The sequence below is a fragment of the Schistocerca nitens genome, chromosome 1 (genome assembly GCF_023898315.1).
Source record: "Schistocerca nitens isolate TAMUIC-IGC-003100 chromosome 1, iqSchNite1.1, whole genome shotgun sequence".
Lineage (NCBI taxonomy): Eukaryota > Metazoa > Arthropoda > Insecta > Orthoptera > Acrididae > Schistocerca > Schistocerca nitens.
Window position 1 is genome coordinate 539102973 of NC_064614.1, and position 22238 is coordinate 539125210.

General features: G+C 40.8%; 1 protein-coding gene across 3 annotated transcripts in view; it reads right to left on the bottom strand.

The window, feature by feature from the left end:
• Positions 1 to 17004, bottom strand: part of LOC126253672 (protein SDA1 homolog) — a 208504-nt gene extending 191500 nt beyond the window's left edge. The window contains exon 1 of one of the 3 annotated variants that reach the window (XM_049955205.1): positions 9326 to 9566. In XM_049955205.1, the coding sequence (XP_049811162.1) occupies positions 9326 to 9374 (49 nt within the window). In that variant the 5' untranslated portion in view covers positions 9375 to 9566. Of the gene's footprint in view, positions 1 to 9126; positions 9197 to 9325; positions 9567 to 16759 lie in introns of those variants that run through there. The other 2 variants (XM_049955196.1, XM_049955211.1) reach the window with 2 other exon arrangements.
• Positions 17005 to 22238: the final 5234 nt, after the last annotated feature.

The following is a 22238-nucleotide window of genomic DNA, read 5'->3' on the forward strand; positions in this document are numbered from 1 at the left end:
ACGTCTGTAAAGCAGAAATGGTACTCTAGCAAACTGAACAGATAGTATGCACTTTAGTACAAAAAAGGGAAACAGCTCTATCGTATTATGCATAGATGATAAATCTATAGGTTTTGTAACAAACTCAAGAGTTTTATTAATTAATGTGGAATGAACACATAAAGATACTGACAAAATGAATGTCATCAGCATGTTATGCTCTTAGGATTCTATCATCAGCTTGTAACAGCCCAAGTCTAGTGGTGACATGCTGTTCCTACATATACTTAATTCTCAGCTATGGGATTCCTTTCTGGAGATCACAAGCATAAAACAAGTAACAAATTTTAAATTCCAATATTAGGGCTGCGAGAATAATAGCAAGAAGTAGTATCCAAGCACTAGTTATTTTCATGTTCCATGGATCACTTCCACAATAAATCATAATGATGTGGCAAGAGTAATTCTACATTCAAATAACAAATTAAAAATATGGCTAAATACTGACCCTTTATTAATTTTTTTAAATAGACATATGCAAGTTTGTATTTCCTAACCACCGCTTTTATACAATATAATAGAGACTTTTCTATGGAATATAAGGAGTTGTTGAAGAGAAACTTTTTCAGTTTGTTATCAAATTTTACTTTGTTGTCTGTCAGACATTATATATCACTGGGTAAGTGATCAAAAATTTTCATGGAAGCACTGTGCACCACTTTTGGTGCTAGAGGCAACTTTAATGTGGAGTAACGAATGTCATTTTCTCTTCTGGTCTTGTAATTATGTACATCATTGTTCCTTTTGAACTGCCATGGATTATTTAAGCAAGCTTCAAGAGGGAATAAATATACTCTGAAGCAGTAGTTAGTCAAAATGCCAAATTCTTTAAACAGGTGTCTGCAAGATGGTTGTGAGTGAGCACCAGATATTATTCTTACAGCATGTTTTTAGTAATGAAGACTTCCTTTCTTAAAGATGAGTTACCCCAAACCATTATTCCATTCACCTTGTGTTACACTTATCAATTGCGCAGTACCCCCTAGACACAAACAACTGAATATGTTGTGTCTTCTTAAAATTGAGGGTGAGACCATTTGCAGAAATCCAGTCAGTGATGCTTTTAAGAACACTGTTTACCATTTCTTCTGTTTCTATACCTATGCTTCGACAGACTACAATACTAGTGTCATCTGCAAAAATAACTAATTCTACTTGTTGCATATTAGATGGAAGTTTGTTTACATATATGTGAAACAATAATGGTCCTAAGACTGAGCCTTGGGGAACCCCATATTTCATTTCTCTATGTTACGAGAATCTCTCCTGATTAAACTGGTTGAATTACTAAGTACATATTCCTGCATTTGTGGAAGAATATTGTGACACACACACACACACACACACACACACACACACACACACACACACACACAGTCAAATGCCGCTGGAAATACCAACTGGTACTATTATTATTTCTTGCTTGTAAAATTTTGTGAGTGAATGTATACATGGAATTTTCAGTTGAACAACTCTCTGAAATCCAAACTGTGATTCACTGAGGATATTATTGTTGCTTAGGGGAGATACTATTCTATAATTAAAAAATCAGTCAAAAATTTTGGAAAACAATGTCAGTAATGAAACAGGTTGATAGTTATTAACATTTCTCTTATCACATTTCTTATAGAGAGATTTAATAATGACATGTTTCAATATCTCTGGAGAATTGCCTTCAGTAAGTGATGCATTACATATTTCAGATAAGACAGGGTTTATTATACGGGAACAAAACATTGTAAAGAACTATTTATAAAACTGTGTATCCTTACTGTACAAAGTGACTACACCTACAAATATTTTGTGCAAATCTGGGAAGATATTATAACTATTTCACTACTAGTTCTATACATAATCACAGAACAAGGAGTCAGTCTGGACTTGCATTTACCTAGCGAAAGTAAACAAAAAACTGACATCATCATTCTGCCGCCAGGGAATAAATTCATATAATAAATTGTCTAAGGCTATAAAACAGATTACTGAAACACATCTGTTTAAAAAGGAAGCTAAAACATTTTTCATGCACAACACATATTACACAATGCAAGATTACTCAGAGTAGTGGTTAACAATGAAAGAGAATGACAAAACCCCATCACATTACAACACATTATGACAACATAACACTTTTACAAAAAAATCATCTGCTGATACCTACAGCGCATGACAGTAATATTTTGTCATTCTCCTGTTCTCAATGTATCACTCATCACAGGGGTATGCTGACTCAGTTTTTCAGGTAGGTTGAGGTGAGGACATGAAGACATACCTGGAGCATAGTTGCATGTTTACAGACCTAGAGTCAGTTTCCCGGATGGGCTGGAGGGAATGTAAGAAGCATAGTAGCATGTTCATGGTCTACAAGTCACCAGGATGTGCATTGCAAAACTACGTTTCCATTATATGTTATCTTGTGAAAACTCTGTGTAGATAACGAACATTTTCGTATTGGGGGGGGGGGGGGGGGGGGGGGACCAAATAAAGCAGTAAGGTAGTTAAGACAGCGATCTCATATTCAGGAGGCTGGAGTTTGCTCTGACTGGCCATGCTTATTTATGTTTAATGTGGATTTCCTGGATTTGTTTGGGAAAATGTCACATTGTTTCCCTCAATAATACCACAGCCGACCATCTGACCAATACTCATGAAAACATACGGATACATTGTTTCCCTCAATAAAACCACAGCCAACCACCTGGCCAATATTCATTAAAACATATGGATACATTCTACGTATATTCTGAACTATATTATTGTCACTGTATCGTCATGAAAAACCATATATCACTGTGAGATGATCCCCGGATATATGAATAAATAAAATCAAACCTAATCAATCCCATTAGAGACAGAGCACAAGTTCAGATTGGACAAGGATTAGGAACGAAATGGGCCATGACTTTTTCAATGTAGTTCTCTTAAACTTTGGCTTAAGTGATTCAGGCAAATCACAGAGAACATAAATTTGGACAACATACGCAGAATTTAAGCCTGCACCTCCCAAATAAAAGTCTACAGTGTTATTAATTTGGCATCTTACTCAGCACAAAAAATCCACCAAAAGAAATAGTAAAACACTACACACATTATTCACCTATGGAAATATGAAAGTAGCTGTGAAAATCAATTAGACCTATGATATGACTAAAGGGCTGCACAATGAAGATACAGAAAAATGTAGATTATCTATGAAGCAACTGAACTAGTTGACTCATTTTTGTATTTATGGTGTAGGAAGATAATTTAATGAACTGAAAAAGAAATAAACATAAGAGTAAAAATGACCCTGAGTGCTTCTGTTAAACTATACGGAGTTTTCAAAATGAATTTCCCACTATTTCTGCAACAGAAAGTTTACTATCAGCACATATTATCAGTATGGTAGTGGGACACAGGCTTTTACAGGGAAACCCATTCAAATACTGAGGGTTGTTCAGTGAACAATCTAGAAATGTATGTTGGAATTACTAGGAGGGGCAGGGGACCAAACCAGTGGGTCAGGAAGAGACTTGGGTCGAACACTCGAAGTGAAATGGAGAGAGGCAGGGTTCATAATCAAGTGAATCAATGATAGACTGACTAAGGAAATTCTTGGCTGGATTTCAAGTAGTTAGAAGATGAAAGGTGGGATATACATGATTTTAGAAAAGAACAAACATATTATTTTGTTATTTGCATGTTCTGTAGATCATAATTGTGACTTCTTGCAACTATATGGAACAATAAGCCAGTTTGACAATTATATTAGGCGACACACACACACACACACACACACACACACACACACACACACAGAGAGAGAGAGAGAGAGAGAGAGAGAGAGAGAGAGAGAGAGTGAGAGAGAGATAGAGAGACAAAATTATTGGGGGCTTCAGGGATAATTGTCAGGGTCAGCAAGTACAGAAAGAAATAAAGAGTTGAAATGCCATATCATTATCCTATACCACCCATGAGGAAATGGTTCATTCTGTCGACCAAGCAACATGGTACAGTGGTTAGCACACTGCACTCGCATTTGGGAGGACGAATGTTCAAACTTGCGCCCAGCCATCCTGATTTAGGTTTTCCAGGATTTCCCTAAATCTCTTCAGGTAAATGCCAGGATGGTTCCTGTGAAAGGACACAGCCAATTTCCTTCCCTAATTCGATGGGATCGATGGCCTCGCTGCTGGTCCCCTCCCCCAAATCAACCAACCGACATTTTGTCACACCGAAAACTGCCCGCCCCCCCCCCCTCCCCCCTTCAAATCTACTTGCCTACAGACTGCACTACAGGGCTGATGCATGACCTTGGCTGGTTGTCCATGACATAAACACATAACATAGCACAATCCAATCATAACTTGCTGAGATGGTAGTTTCTCAGAAACAGTTAGTCACAAGAAAGACTCGCATGGATGTGCTCATCCAATAACCAACGACAACAAGAAAGAAGGAAGGACAACTGGTGTTTTACGTCTACCCACAGCGACACAGCTAAGATTATTAGAAGTGGAGCTTTGCTTGAATTTCTTTCTACAGGAAGGGAAAGAAGCAGTCATGGCTGTTTTAAGGGACCATACCAGAACTTGCTTGGGCAACCGCAGAAAACCGATGCCTGGATGGCCTATCCAGGAATTGAACCCAGGTGTCTCCAATACAATTTGAGGGCTTTAGCCTTTACATTAACTCGTTCAGTTCCCACGGAGATAATGCTGAATTAGTATTCACCAAGTCTCCTACATATTTGGCCACTGAAAGAATTTGAATTTGGCAGGTTTGTAGACCTGATACTGAGGTATTGGCATTTCGGCATGTGTAATAATTTTTATGGCTGAGTCACTGTGAAATAAAGAAAGAGAATGAGAAAAGAGAAAACTGTTGCTGAATACTGAGTGTAATTTTTTAAAGGTAAAACTTCAGAATAAATAGAAAAGTCAGCCTGTATATTATTTATGCACTGTTATAGCTGACATACAACACCCTCTTGTATCGTTCACTGGCTTCTACAGTTTCTAACAAAACTTCAATAGAGGAAGCATTGATGCCAGCATATTCTGTTTGCAGACACGGATTTAATTGTATCTGGAAGCTGCTGGGATATGGTGGAAACTGTGAGGATGACAGCAATGACTGAGGTTGTAGCGATTTATTAGTAGTATTTCTTCTATAGAATTCCTAAAAAATTCCTAACTATGTTGGATAACAGAGACAGAAAAAAATCGCTAAGAACATTTCTGAAACACCACCATCAGTCTTGCTCTGCACGACTATACAGCAAATTGTACTGAGACATTTGATAGGTTTTTTTGGGAACTTATCTATGTGAATTAATTTTTTTGAAAAATAAGTAAAGGAATAGACTGTACATAGATAGTAATTTGAGGCTAAAATTAACAGTTTTAGTCCAGATCTTGACTCTGTCATGGGGGACAAACAATGCCAAAAAATCCCACTGAGTTCTTTTTAACACTGACCTATTAATGTTCAGTTTTCATATAGCTGTGACAAGTAAATGAATACAATAAAATATCTTTCCATTCTAAAAAAAAATTTTTTTTCAATCCTTTTTGCACAGTATATTTTACTAATCAGGCCTGTATGTACATGTGTGTTTTTCTTCTCTCTCTCTCCCCTCCCCCCCTTTTTTTCCAGCTTGCAGGAGCGTGCATGGGCATGGTGGGGACAGGGTTGGCTGCTAGATGCAGAGTCGAGAGGCTGCTATGAGAGAGGGGGAGGAGGAGGGAGGGGGGGGGGGGGTGTAGAGAGAAGAAACATGTTGCGGAATCCTTCCTAACCACCAGGAACGCCATAGAGAAACAGAGATCCAGAACTAAAAATTAAATGGCTTTTGCCATATTGCTATAAAAGATAAAAAGTAAAACATGGTTGACAGCCCGCGTGACGTTTGCTAAAATGGCCAATAACTCAGACGGAAACACAAACAGGAACGTAAGCAGTTACAAAAAGGGCATTCCATCAGGAAATGGTGGACAGCTAAAAGCTGAGCGCAATGTGCACAAAGTGGTGGGGGAACACCATTTATGCGGATGATGCTGTAGTATACAGAGAAATTGCAGCATTAGAAAATTGTAGCGAAATGCAGGAAAATCTGCAGCGGATAGGCACTTGGTGCAGGGAGTGGCAACTGACCCTTAATACAGACAAATGTAATGTATTGCGAATACATAGAAAGAAGGATCCTTTATTGTATGATAGTGGAACAAACACTGGTAGCAGTTACTTCTGTAAAATATCTGGGAGTACGCGTGTGGAACGATTTGAGGTGGAATGATCATATAAAATTAATTGTTGGTAAGGTGGGTACTAGGTTGAGATTCATTGGGAGAATCCTTAGAAAATGTAGTCCATCAACAAAGGAGGTGGCTTACAAAACACTCGTTCGACCTATACTTGAGTATTGCTCATCAGTGTGGGATCCGTACCAGATCGGGTTGACGGAGGAGGTAGAGAAGATCCAAAGAAGAGCGGCGCGTTTCGTCACAGGGTTATTTGGTAACCGTGATAGCGTTACGGAGATGTTTATCAAACTCAAGTGGCAGACTCTGCAAGAGAGGTGCTCTGCATCGCAGTGTAGCTTGCTCACCAGGTTTTAAGAGGGTGCGTTTCTGGATGAGGTATCGAATATATTGCTTCCCCCTACTTATACCTCCCGAGGAGATCACGAATGTAAAATTAGAGAGATTCGAGCGCGCACGGAGGCTTTCAGACAGTCGTTCTTCCCGCGAACCATACGCGACTGGAACAGGAAAGGGAGGTAATGACAGTGGCACGTAAAGTGCCCTCTGCCACACACCGTTGGGTGGCTTGTGGAGTATAAATGTAGATGTAGATGTATCAAATGGTGATGGCATAAAAGGCTGTGCACAATATGCAACATAGTTAAAATAATCTCCTCGTGGCAATCGGCCCGAGAGTACGTCGTCCAAGCCACTGGGAGAGGCTTAATAACCTGGAGGTTGTTCCCATGAAGGGAGGACCAGTGGATATGCCAAAGTGACACCACCTGCTGACAGATGGCAACAAATAGAGCATTGGAGGGAATGTAAGAACTAGAAGGCTGAGGTACAAGGACTGCAGCCTCGGCAGCGACATCAGCTGCCTTGTTGCCTCTCAGACTGACGTGACCAGGAACCCACATAAACATCACAGTGGCTCCATCAAGAGTGAGCAAGTGACAGCTTTCCTGGGCCCATTGCACTAGGGGATGGATCATGTACAGCACACAGAGGCTTGAATGGAGCTGAGAGAGTCTGAGCAGATGACACAATTGACAAGCCTGTGTTGCCGGATGTAGTGCATGACCTGATACTGGGCAAAGAGCTTTGCTATAAATACTGAGCAGTGTGCCGGAAGCCAATACTGAACAACAACGTTGACGCCTATGACAAAAAAAAACCACCCGATACCTCGATCAGTCCAAGAGCCATCAGCATACACAAATGCACTATCACGAAGTTCCATGTGAAGGTCATAAAACTGAAGGCTGGAGTAGTGTCCTTTGGAAGCAAATGATGGCCAAGGTGAACACAGGCTGCCGCACAACGCCAAGGTGATGAAGGGTTCTCACCTGCTGTGAAAGTTGCAGGGAACTTGAAGTCAAGCTGACAGAGCAAGAGCCGAAAGCGAACTCCAGGAGGTAACACAGAAGAGGGACATGCCCCATACTGATGATCACAGGAGTCATTTAAGAAAGAGGCATAGGATGGGTGATCACGCATGGCAGACAAATGGCATGCATAGCTGCTGAGGAGAAAGTCACGGCGTAGGACAGCAGTAGTTTGGCAGCTTCTGCAAGCGGACTCTCAACCAGACTAGGGTAAAAGATGCCAGTGGCCAAACAGATGTCACAATATTGGATAGTATGGAGACAGCGTAAGAGGGACGGACGTGCAGATGCGTACACAAAACACTCATGGTCTAGCTTCAAATAGACATGGGACCAGTACTAATGGAGGAGGGGAGTTTGATCTGCACCCTAAAACTTAACTGCATCCGAACAGTCCTACGAAGGCCCAATGGTACCGACCGGCCACCGTGTCATCCTCAGCCCACAGGTGTCACTGGATGCGGATATGGAGGGGCATGTGGTCAGCACACCACTCTCCGAGCTGTACATCAGTTTATGAGACCGGAGCTGCTACTTCACAATCAATTAGCTCCTCAGTTTGCCTCACAAGAGCTGAATGCACCCCGCTTGCCAACCGTGCTCAGCAGACTGGATGGTCACCCATCCAAGTGCTAGCCCAGCCAGACAGCGCTTAACTACAGTGATCATGTGGGCGGACCAAGAAAGTTTCCTATGAAGCATGAACCCCAGGAATCTCGTAGTTTCAACAAACAGAAGAGCAACAGGCAGAATAAGTAAATACAGTGGAAGAAACCAATTGCACTGTGCAGTATCATCCTGGGTGATTGTCGTTACACAGCTTAGATGTGGGTACGACAGTGGTTTCACACCAGTGTTTGAGAAACGTGCCCTCTGTCCAGATGTAGTTGTACGTATTAAGCAGAAAGTGCTTGCCTGCAAGAGAAAGGTGCTGCAACATCTGCATGTAAACAGCATCTGGCCATGGGGCGAAGGATCGGGATGAACTGAGAGCATGATCTAGGCCCCTCACAGTAAAGGAGAAATGGTAGCAGTCACCATTCTAAGAAGAGAAAGGTCTCACCCAAGCCCTCTCTGCCCGTTTCCCATGGAGGAAGGCAGGGTCATAGTGGGAGGAGCTCGAAATCTCCACAAAATGGTGGCTCAAGGTGTTGGAGATAGCAATAGGGTCCACGATGACATCGTCTCCTATTGTCAGATGGGAATTGGGGAATAGATCCTGGCCCCAGAGAGCCATCAGAAGTTGGTCTTGAGGAAGTTGGCCCACATGATGGAAGAGGCAGTAGAACTGTTAAAAGAACTAGAGATACATGAATTCCCTATATTTGAGAAGTTCAAAAGAGTTTTTTAAAAAAATTATTTGCTGATCAGCACAAAGTGTTTTGTAAACTTGAATGCGAGTGTGGAACCTTAAATAATCTGGCCAGAGTCTCCAAACTATGATTCCATTTCAATGGTAAATAACAGATACCAACCTGCAAAACTGATGACGGTATTATAAGTTGTAATCTTCTCCAAATTTTTCAGCATTTTTCTACAAGTCAGTTCGGCCATTAACAAAAATGCATCCACCATCAACAATGGCTCTCTGCTCAAGTTAATTTTAACAGTTTTCTTTCCAGGATAAATTTCAATTTCTAAATAAAATCACCCCCCCCCCCATGAACCACTGACCTTGCCGTTGGTGGGGAGGCTTGCGTGCCTCATCAATACGGATAGCCATACCATAGGTGCAACGACAACGGAGGGGTATCTGTTGAGAGGCCAGACAAACGTGTGGTTCCTGAAGAGGGGCACCTGCCTTTTCAGTAGTTGCAGGGGCAACAGTCTGGATGATTGACTAATCTGGCCTTGTAACACTAACCAAAACAGCTTTGCTGCTGTGGTACTCCAACGGCTGAAAGCAAGGGGAAACTACAGCCGTAATTTTTCCCGAGGGCATGCAGCTTTACTGTAGCATTAAATGATGATGCCGTCCTCTTTGGTAAAATATTCCGGAGGTAAAAAAGTCCCCCATTCGGATCTCCGGGCGGGGACTACTCAAGAGGACGTCGTTATCAGGAGAAAGAAAACTGATGGTTCTACAGATCGGAGCGTGGAATGTCAGATCCCTTAATCGGGCAGGTAGGTTAGAAAATTTAAAAAAGAAAATGGAAAAGTTAAAGATAGATATAGTGGGAATTAGAAAAGTTCGGTGCAGGAGGAACAAGACTTTTGGTCAAGTGAATACAGGGTTATAAATACAAAATCAAATAGGGGTAATGCAGGAGTATGTTTAATAATGGATAAAAAAATAGGAATGCGGGTAAGCTACTACAAACAGCATAGTGAACGCATTATTGTGGCAAAGATAGGCACGAAGACCACGCCTACTACAGTAGTTCAAATTTATATGCCAACTAGCTCTGCAGATGAGGAAGAAATTGATGAAATGTATGAAGAGATAGAAGAAATTATTCAGATAGTGAAGGGTGACGAAAATTTAGTAGTCACGGGAGACTGGAATTCGTCAGTAGGAAAAGGGAGAGAAGGAAACATAGTAGGCGAATATGGATTGGGGCCGAGAAATGAAAGAGGAAGCCACCTGGTAGAATTTTGCACAGAGCATAAGTTAATCATAGCTAACACTTGGTTCAAGAATCATGAAAGAATGTTGTATACATGGAAGAAGCCTGGATTAATTACATAATGGTAAGACAGAGATTTTGGAACCAGGTTTTAAATTGTAAGACATTTCCAGGGGCAGATGTGGACTCTGACCACAATCTATTGGTCATGAACTGTAGATTAAAACTGAAGAAGCTGCAAAAGGGTGGGAATTTAAGGTGATGGGACCTGGATAAACTGACTAAACCAAAGGTTGTACACAGTTTCAGGGAGAGCATAAGGGAACAATTGACAGGAATGGGGGAAAGAAATACAGTAGAAGAAGAATGGGTGAAGGCAGCAGAGGATCAGGTAGGTAAAAAGATGAGGGCTAGTAGAAATCCTGGGGTAACAGAAGAGATAATGAATTTAACTGATAAAAGGAGAAAATATATAAATGCAGGCAGGCAAACAGGAATACAAACGTCTCAAAAATGAGATCAACAGGAAGTGCAAAATGGCTAAGCAGGGATGCCTAGAGGACAAATGTAAGGATGTAGAGGCTTATCTCACTAGGGGTAAGATAATTACTGCCTACAGGAAAATTAAAGAGACCTTTGGAGAAAAGAACCACTGGTATGAATATCAAGAGCTCAGATGGAGACCCAGTTCTAAGCAAAGAAGGGAAAGCAGAAAGGTGGAAGGAGTATATAGAGGGTCTATACAAGGGCGATGTACTTGAGGACAATATTATGGAAATGAAAGAGGATGTAGATGATACTGCGTGAAGCGTTTGACAGAGCACTGAAAGACCTGAGTCAAAACAAGGCCCCGGGAGTAGACAACATTCCATTAGAACTACTGACAGCCTTGGCAGAGCCAGTCCTGACATAACTCTACCATCTGGTGAGCAAGATGTATGAGACAGGCGAAATCCCTTCAGACTTTAAGAAGAATATAATAATTCCAATCCCAAAGAAAGCAGGTGTTGACAGATGTGAAAATTACCGAACTATCAGTTTAATAAGTCACAGCTGCAAAATACTAACACGAATTCCTTACAGATGAATGGAAAAACTGGTAGAAGCCAACCTCGGGGAAGATCAGTTTGGATTCCGTAGAAATGTTGGATCACGTGAGGCAATACTGACCCTAAGATTTATCTTAGAAGAAAGATTAAGGAAAGGCAAACATACATTTCTAGCATTTGTAGACTTAGAGAAAGCTTTTGACAATGTTGACTGGAATACTCTCTTTCAAATTCTGAAGGTGGCAGGGATAAAATACAGGGAGCGAAAGGCTATTTACAATTTGTACAGTAAGCAGAAAGCCGTTATAAGAGTCGAGGGACATGAAAGGGAAGCAGTGGTTGGGAAGGGAGTGAGACAGGGTTGTAGCATCTCCCCAATGTTATTCAATCTGTATATTGAGCAAGCAGTAAAGGAAAGAGAAGAAAAGTTCAGAGTAGGTATTAAAATCCATGGAGAAGAAATAAAAAATTTGAGGTTCACCGATGACATTGTAATTCTGTCACAGACAGCAAAGGACTTGGAAGAACAGTTGAACGGAATAGACAGTATTTTGAAAGGAGAGTATAAGATGAACATCAACGAAAGCAAAACGTGGATAATGGAATGTAGTCGAATTAAGTGAGGTGATGCTGAGAGAATTAGATTAGGAAATGAGACACTTAAAGTAGTAAAGGAGTTTTGCTACTTGGGGAGCAAAATAACTGATGATGGTCGAAGTAGAGAGAACATAAAATGTAGACTGGCAATGGCAACAAAAGTGTTTCTGAAGAAGAAAAATTTGTTAACATCGAGTATAGATTTAAATGTCAGAAAGTCATATCTGAAAGTATTTGTATGGAGTGTAGCCATATATGGAAGTGAAACATGGATAATAAATAGTGTAGACAAGAAGCAAATAGAAGGTTTCGAAGTATGGTCCTACAGAAGGATACTGAAGATTAGATGGGTAGATCACATAACTAATGAGGAGGTATTGAATAGAATTGGTGAGAAGAGGAGTTTGTGGCACAACTTGACCAGACGAAGGGTTCGGTTGGTAGGACATGTTCTGAGGCACCAAGGGATCACCAATTTAGTATTGGAGGGCAGCGTGGAGGGTAAAAATCGTAGAGGGAGACCAAGAGATGAATACACTAATCAGATTCAGAAGGATGTAGGCTGCAGTAGGTACTGGGAGATGAAGAAGCTTGCACAGGATGGAGTAGCATGGAGAGCTGCATCAAACCAGTCTCACGACTGAGGGCCACAACAACAACAACAACAAAAATCAAATTTTAGTAAACTTGTGTAAGCAGACTCTTCGGGTGCCCACCAAACCTACACAATATCCTTGTCCATCCCTTCTCCAGGCCTGCTTCCAACCCCTTGCCTGATGGCTCATATGCCTACAATACACCTAAATGCAAGACTTCCTACTACACACCTACCCCAGCCATGTCACAGGTATATCTTATCCCATCAACGGCAGGACTTCCTGTGACAGCATTCAGCAGTCAGGCCCCAGCGGCCAGAGACCATAGCCATGTGACTGAATTGTGCTTGCTTGAATGTGCGTCACTTATTTCTATGAAGCACTTTTTTGTTCGAAAGCTTAAATGTTCAGCAGTATTTCCTTTGTCCCTGTCTAGCATTTTTGGAATAGATTGTGTTTGAAGAATGTGTTTTGGAGTATAGGGCTATGGTGGCACACGCCAGTATTGAATGTTGATGTTTCAATGTTGTTGTTTTTTTAGTAATGTTAATGAGTAATTGTGGTGGTGGAATGCTTTATGCTAGTATTCACATCGGAATTGTGTGTCTGGTTGTTTGTTAGTGAGTTATTTCAATGTCAGTAGTTACTGCCTACGGATTTGTTTTTGATTTTGGAATTACTAATTCGACATGTTCTTTACGTTTGGCGATTTAATTTTGTTTTTTGTTTGTAATTAGTTACTGGTATGACTAAGAAGCTTAACAGAAGGTGGTTGTGTGCTGGAATAAACGATGATATGGGTACAACAACAAAGATTTTGTGGTTGTATGGATTGAATGTTGAATGTGTCAAGCGCCAAATGTGTGACAAAGTTGGGAAATTAATGAAAGTTGGTGTATTACAAACCACAGGCGAGTATATCTCGCATTGTCTACGTGACAATGTTTGTCGATCCATTCGTAGGTGTTCCTGGTTCGAGAGATCTAGGCTGGCCATTGAGATGCTGTGTCATTAACTTAACATTTTTGCTATCACTCGTCACTCGGGTTTTGTGCTAGTGAGATGGGCGCAGAAATGTTTGTAACTAACAACGGTATTTTACAGAATTGATCCTCTTCAATAAGATATGATATCGAAGGGCTTCTAAACAATGGTCAGCACCATAGCGTCTAATTAATGTAATGGTACTCAGGATGAGAGTGATTAACAAGCAACAGTTCCTGTTACAGCAAGTGATTCCCCTAGAATGACTTCTGAGCACCATTGAAAATTTTATGAACCACCTACGTAAAGGGAGTGAATATGGCTGCAATATATTGCACAAACAGCTTCAGATTCAGATTATTGCTGTGTTTTAAACTATAGCATTATTACACCAAATCGATGTCAACGGCTTCTGTGTAACGATACTGAAACGTTCACTCGACGTGTTGAGAGTACTCCCAAGTACTCACACTGCCCTGCCCAATGAGGCATTTGCTCAATAACATCAATACTGCACACGTTTCGTCAATGTATATCTTCAGTACCTAATTTTTATGGTGTTGTTGTTGTGGTCTTCAGTCCTGAGACTGGTTTGATGCAGCTCTCCAGGGTAAGCTATCCTGTGCAAGCTCCTTCATCTCCCAGTACCAAATTTTACCCTCCAATGCTAAATTTGTGATCCCTTGATGCCTCAGGATATGTCCTACCAACTGGTCCCTTCTTCTAGTCAAGTTGTGCCACAAACTTCTCTTCTCCCCAATTCTATTCCATACCTCGTCATTAGTTATGTGATCTACCCAAATAATCTTCAACATTCTTCTGTAGCACCACATTTCGAAAGCTTCTATTCTCTTCTTGTCTAAACTATTTATTGTCCATGTTTCACTTCCATACATGGCTACACTCCATACAAATACTTTCAAAAACGACTTCCTGACACTTAAATCTATACTCAATATTAACAAATTTCTCTTCTTCAGAAACGCTTTCCTTGCCATTGCCAGTCTACATTTTATATCCTCTCTACTTCGACCATCATCAGTTATTTTGCTCCCCAAATAGCAAAACTCATTTACTACTTTAAGTGTCTCATTTCCTAATCTAATTCCCTCAGCATCACCCGACTTAATTCGACTATATTCCAGTATCCTCGTTTTGCTTTTGTTGATGTTCATCTTATATCCTCCTTTCAAGACACTGTCCACTCCGTTCAACTGCTCTTCCAAGTCCTTTGCTGTCTCTGACAGGATTACAATGTCATCGGCGAACCTCAAAGTTTTTATTTCTTCTCCATGGATTTTAATACCTGCTCCGAATTTTTCTTTTGTTTCCTTCACTGCTTGCTCAATATACAGATTGAATAACATCGGGGAGAGACTACAACCCTGTCTCACTTCCCTCCCAACAACTGCTTCCCTTTCATACCCCTCGACTCTTATAACTGCCATCTGGTTTCTGTACAAATTGTAAATAGCCTTTCGCTCGCTGTATTTTACCCCTGCCACCTTTAGAATTTGAAAGAGAGTATTCCGGTCAACATTGTCAAAAGCTTTCTCTAAGTCTACAAATGCTAGAAACATAGGTTTGCCTTTCCTTAATCTTTCTGCTAAGATAAATCGTAATGTCAGTATTGCCTCAGGTGTTCCAATATTTCTACGGAATCCAAACTTATCTTCCCCGAGGTCGGTTTCTACTAGTTTTTCCATTCGTCTGTAAATAATTCGCGTTAGTATTTTGCAGCTGTCACTTGTTAAACTGATAGTTCGGTAATTTTCACATCTGTCAACACCTGCTTTCTTTGGGATTGGAATTATTATATTCTTCTTGAAGTCTGAGGGTATTTCGCCTGTCTCGTACATCTTGCTCACCAGATGGTAGAGATTTGTCAGGACTGGCTCTCCCAAGGCCATCAGTAGTTCTAATGAAATGTTGTCTACTCCCGGGGACTTGTTTCGACTCAGGTCTTTCAGTGCTCTGTCAAACTCTTCTCGCAGTATCGTATCTCCCATTTCATCTTCATCTACATCCTCTTCCATTTCCATAATATTGTCCTCAAGTACATCGCCCTTGTATAGACCCTCTATATACTCCTTCCACCTTTCTGCTTTACCCTCTTTGCTTAGAACTGGGTTTCCATCTGAGCTCTTGATATTCATACAAGTGGCTCTCTTTTCCCAAAGGTTTCTTTAATTTTCCTGTAGGCAGTATCTCTCTTACCCCTAGTGAGATATGCCGCTGCATCCTTACATTTGTCCTCTTGCCATCCCTGCTTAGCCATTTTGCACTTCCTGTTGATCTCATTTTTGAGACGTTTGTATTCCTGTTTGCCTGCATGCATTTTTATATTTTCTCCTTTCATCAATTAAATTCAATATTTCTTCTGTTACCCAAGGATTTCTACTAGCCCTCGTCTTTTTACCCACTTGATCCTTTGCTGCCTTCACTATTTCATCCCTCAAAGCTACCCATTCTTCTTCTACTGTATTTCTTTCCCCAATTCCTGTCAATTGTTCCCTAATGCTCTCCCTGAAACTCTGTACAACCTCTGGTTTAGTCAGTTTATCCAGGTCCTATCTCCTTAAATTCCCACCTTTTTGCAGTTTCTTCAGTTTTAATCTACAGTTCATAACGAATAGATTGTGGTCAGAGTCCACATCTGCCTCTGGAAATGTCCAACAATTTAAAACCTGGTTCCTAAATCTCTGTCTTACCATTATATAATCTATCTGATACCCTTTAGTATCTCCAGGATGCTTCCATGTATACAACATTCTTTTATGATTCTTGAACCCACACTCCTATTTTTATATTCATTATTAAGCCTACTCCTGCATTACCCCTATTTGATTTTTTATTTATAACCCGGTATTCACCTGACCAGAAGTCTTGTTCCTCCTGCCATCGAACTTTGCTAATTCCCACTATATGTAACTTTAACCTATCCATGTCGCTTTTTAAATTTTCTAACCTACCTGCCCGATTAAGGGATATGACATTCCACGCTCCGAGCCGTAGAACGCCAGTTTTCTTTCTCCTGATAACGACGTCCTCTTGAGTAGTACCCGCCCGGAGATCCGAATGGGGGACTTTTTTACCTCCGGAATATTTTACCGAAGAGGACGCCATCATCATTTAATCATACAGTAAAGCTGCATGCGCACGGGAAAAATTACGGCTGTAGTTTCCCCTTGCTTTCAGCCGTTCGCAGTAATTTTTACGGATGACCTTGAAAACATAATTACGACCACGTCAGTGTATACATATGCAAAAATAATTTTCCGCAGTTCTCTTTATCAGTATAAAATAATAACTCACCTTTAGTAGAATGGCTGGATATATTTTTTTTAAATTGTCACTAATACTGTTATACGCTAAGTTTAACAAGCAGAGATGACTAACATCTTGTTTCCGTACATCACCATTCTTGCCGTTCGTTAACAACAAGTAACAGAAATACCAAAGAAAACTATGTCGTGTTTACACCGCACAATTACAACTACAATATAAACAAACTTATGTACACATTTCCACGTGGTTTACTTCTCCAAAGACCACATCAAGAAAACATTCACCCATCCTTCAATTGGCTTAGTAAATATACAAAGATTATAATATGCTCGAACTAAGTTAACACTCGGCGCGGTGGCTGGTAGGAGCGACCGTAAAGGCATTTCCCATTTAGGCATTTACAGTCGCTCCCATCAGCTACCGCTCCGCGCGGCAGGGTTGTTTGCTCGAATATTACACATGCATTCAGTCTCAATTACATGGAGGTAAAAAAATAAGAAGAGAGATGGCATTGCGTCACGAACTTGAAGCCGATGTTCGCCATCTTAACTAGCCTAAAACATTAGGTTCACCGCATTCATACCCCACAGTTGACAGTGGAGACACTTGCCCCTGTCATCACTCTGACTGTGTGGTATTACTACAGCAAATACGCATTCAAGAACAGAAAAACGTTCGAAATTTCTTTCCTGACATTATGTTATCCATGTATTTATTTGTCGATGGGACCTTGTTGGTACATAGAATGTACATAAATTGTTGGATGTCATTTAATACAATATTGTTTCTATCATTTTAACATCGTTACTCTCTTATGGTTATATTATTTACTATTGGCAAATTATTTATATTTACAATGTTACTGTGGTTTCAGTGGATAAAATTAGTACATTATTATTTAACAAGGAACTCTTTCAGCCTGTAGAAGCAGTGACAAGTTAGATATGCCTTTCCCGCAGTTCTGAGCTCTGCCATGTTTATTGATTTATGTTACTTGGTAGTTTCCTGAATAACTTTTTTCTAATGTGTAGAATTCCATTTTGGTTGAGCTTAGTTTTTGTATGATGTACAGGGAGATCCATCTTTTTTGCCTTGTGTTATGAGTGGGTACACATTGCTTTTTGAGGAAGAGTGCAGGATTTTCAGTCGCATACTGCTGTTTGAGCACTAAGGTTTCATATACATAAAGGCGTGGATGTGGGAGGATTTACATTTTTATGAAGAGTGGCTTGCAAGAGTTTTTGTGTTTGGCACCTTCTATGGTTCTTTTGGAATCTAAATATCTTTATGATATTTGGAGAAGCTCCTCACAAAATGACTCCATCATTCAGCATTGATTGGACACTTGCATAGTACACACTTTTTGGGCTGTCTTTACTACAGTAGCTATCAAGTATCCTCATCACATATCATGATGTGTTCAATTTTTTGCTGAGATTGAGAATATGAGTTCCCCACCTGACATTATCCTGGATCCACAGGCCGAGAAACTTTGTCAGGTCCACTCTATTTAGAGCTTTCTTTTTCAACTGGGTATTTAAAGTTTGTGGAACCTTTTCCTTGACATGGAAGTTGTTTGCTACACCATTTCCTTCATTTATTATTAACTTATTGTATGGGAATCATTCTGCTATGCTGCCCATTGTCTTTGTTATGTTTTCTTGAAGTAGGTTTTCAGATTTTGCGGTAAAGAGAAAACTTGTGTTGTCAGCAAACTGGTCAGCTTTTTGACACTGTATGTTTGTTTGTTGGGCATTTACATATAGGAGGATCAGTACTGTGGGTGGGGGGTGGGGGGGGGGGGGTGAACAGCACTGGTCCCAGTACTGATCCTTGGGGAACACTATATTTCATGTCCTGCTGAGCTGAGTAATGATTTGTGATTTTGTTGCTGTCATTGTGTTGTATTTTCACTGTTTGTTTCTGTTCGCAAAAGTAGGACCTTATCCAGTCATTTGGTGTGCATCTGATGGCCAGTTGATTTAATTTTGTAGGAGTGCTTCATAATCCGCTATATAGAATGCTTTTGATACGTCAAGGCTTGCACCAGTGATATAATCGCAACTGTCCACTTTCTGGTAAATTTCACTTAGCAATTCGTAGGTAGCACTGTTGATTTAGCGGTTCTTCCTAAACCCAGATTTGATAATTTTCCATAAAGGCTGTAAGTGTTTTGTGGAAGATTTTGTCTAGAATTCTTGAGAATCTAGACAACAGGACAATTGGCCTGTAATTGCCAACATCTTTGTGTTTCCTTTTTTGTAGACTGGTTTAAATTTTGCAATTTTTAGACAAGAAGGGAAAGTCCCTGATGCCAGTGAACTGTTGCATAAATATGATAGTGGTTTTACAATATGTTCACTACATCTTTTTTATTATTTTGTCATGTATACCATTTACTCCTGTGGACTGGTTCGTTTTTAAGGTTTTTATGATGTTCCGGATTTCTTCTTCATTCGTTGGGTACAGAAAGAATGAGGTAGCAGAGCTGTTGATCTTATTGTATTTTGGTTACCTGTAGTAATCTTACTAACTAGTTGTGCACATTTGTTTGTCAAATAGCTGTCGAAGGTATTTGGTACTTTCCTGTACTTTCCTTCACTCTGTTACTTTCTCTCCATCTTGACATAAGATGATGTTGGCATTTCTGGTAGTTACGTGTCTGTTGTTTCGCAACTTTCCGCGTAGCATTGTTCTTGTTTCCAGCAGACTGAATGTATAGATCATTTGCCTTCATTTTTGCTTCCTTGACAACTTTTTAAAGTATTGTCTTGTATTTTCTGTAATACGCATTAAATTACTCACCTACCTGCTGTGTCTGTGTAATATGATATACACACATCAAAAAAGCTTTGCGTCACCTCCGTTCCAAGAGTTCTGGAACCTCTACAGAAGACTGGAATAGTGATCATCATAAACATAATTTCCGCCTTTTTTATTGGTCATGAAAACCACATATTGCATGTTGCACCACTGAGGCCTTCAGAGGTGGTGGTCCAGACTGCTGTACACACCGGTACATCTAATACCCAGTAGCACGTCCTCTTGCATTGATGCATACCTGTATTCATCATGGCAAACTATCCACAAGCTCATCAAGGCACTGTCGGTCCAGATTGTCCCACTCCTCAACGACGATTCGGTGTAGATCTCTCAGAGTGGTTGACGGGTCATGTTGTCCATTAACAGCCCTTTTCAATCTATCCCAGTCATGTTCGATAGGGTTCAAGTCTGGAAAACACGCTGGCCACTCTAGTCGAGCGATGTCGTTATCCTGAAGGAAGTCATTCACAAGATGGGGGCGCAAATTGTCGTCAATGAAGGCGAATGCCATGCCAATACGCTTCCGATATGGTTGCACTATCGGTTGGAGGATAGCATTCATGTATCATATAGCCATTACAGCGCCTCCCATGACCACCAGCTGCGTACGTTGGCCCCACATAATGCCACCCCAAAATGGCAGGGAACCTCCACCTTGCTGCACTCACTGGATAGTGTGTCTAAGGTGACCATCCTGACCAGGTTGCCTCCAAACACTTCTCCGACGATTGTCTGTTTGAAGGCATATGCGACACTCGCTGATGAAGAGAGCGTTATGCCAATCCTGAGCGGTCCATTCAGCATGTTGTTGGGCCCATCTGTTTTGCGCTGCAAGGTGTCGTGGTTGCAAAGATGGACCTCACCATGGACGTCGGGAGTGAAGTTGTGAATCATACAGCCTATTGCGCACAGTTTGAGTCGTAAGAGGACGTCCGGGAGCTGCACGAAAAGCATTATTCAACATGGTGGCGTTACTGTGAGGGTTCCTCTGAGCCATAATCTGTAGGTAGCGGTCATCCACTGCAGTAGTAGCCCTTGGGCGGCCTGGGCGAAGCATGTCATCGACAGCTCGTGTCTTTCTGTATCTCCTCCATGTCCGAACAACATGTCTTTGGTTCACTCCGAGACGCCTGAACACTTCCCTTGTTAAGAGCCCTTCCTGGCACAAAGTAACAATGCGGACGCGATCGAACAGCTTTTCTTGTAATGAGGTCAACATTTTGCATTAATTCTGCTAGCATTTTACCAATGAACGACTTTCCAGCATTGTTATGTATTGTCGATGTTTCGTAAACAGTTCTCTTGGTATGGGAAGTTCGAAGAATGTCACATTATGATAGGCCTTCCATAATTTTTGTAACTGTGTGTTTATTTTTTCAAGCTCCGAATTTATGACTGTGTTACCCTGCAGATCGTATCTGTGTGGCATGCTAGCAACTAAAACGTTAGACACTTTGAGATCATGTAGTGTAGATTTTAAACACTTTGTAGCATGTTTACCCTCCTTCTGGCAAACATCATTGCTTCCACCCATGATTATGACGGTATCATTCTTGGATAACTAGTTTAGTGAGCTATTCTTTTTTATTATCTCAGTGAGAGGTGCATTCGGTTTTGTTATTCCTCTAGCCATAAGTGATGTACGATAATCATTTATTTTTTCGGCAATTATCCTGGCGTCACTGTCACTGAGCATCACAACTCTTTTTTTTTAACTTCACTTGTTTATTACTTGCTGCCATTTTCTTGGCCATGTACTCTGAGTTAAGCTCTATAACTTCTAGTTGGGTTCATTGGGTTGATTTGGAGAGGAGGCTAAACTGCAAGGTCATTGGTCTTATAACTTCCAGTATTTAAAACAGTTGTTGCATGCACACGACAGAAATAACGAACAAGAAGCACTCGTGAACAGTAGTTTGCTAATGTTTTGAGCTACTTAAAATGCCGGCAGGCCTCACCCACTCTGGCTTCAAAACAATGTAAAGTATAAAGCCGGGTTCGCAGCCGCATCTACTGTGGCGCCACAACTTATAACTTTCTGTAGTAGGATCGTGAGCTACCGTCCACACAGGACACTACAAATGCTACATTGTTGCACAGATTTCAGTACGGCACCAATTGAAATCACATGAACCATTGGGGCTACCAACAGTCTCCCCTCAACGACCATTCAACATACGTCGCCGCATGTGCTTTTCAAGCGCCTTAGTGGCAGATGATAAAATCAAGATGTTATCAAGAGATGCTTATGCTAATGGCAAGAGAGATTCAATAAATATCCCCTACATTTGAGCCTTATTTTTGAGGCCGTAAGGCATGAAGGATTACTCATAAAGCCTGAAGGGGGGTAATCAGTTCTGCTTTTTGAAAGTCATCAGTGAAAAAAGGTATGTGGTGGTAAGCTTTGCAGCAGTCCAGAACTCTGAACACAAGTGCACCATTATGGAATTGGATGAAGTCTGTGATAGTTCTAGAGTTCAGGACCCAGTAATCCCAGCATAGAAGAAACAAGCCATCTTTATTCTGCACAAGATGTATGGGGAAGACAATTGCTATCTAATGGACATGTGGTTCCAGCGTTAAGTAGTTTCCTGGTAATTGACTTGGGATGTCATCACCTTTAAGTGTTAAGGCAGCTCTCCTTATAATATTTGGACGCACCTTCTGTTTTATTAATTCTGTG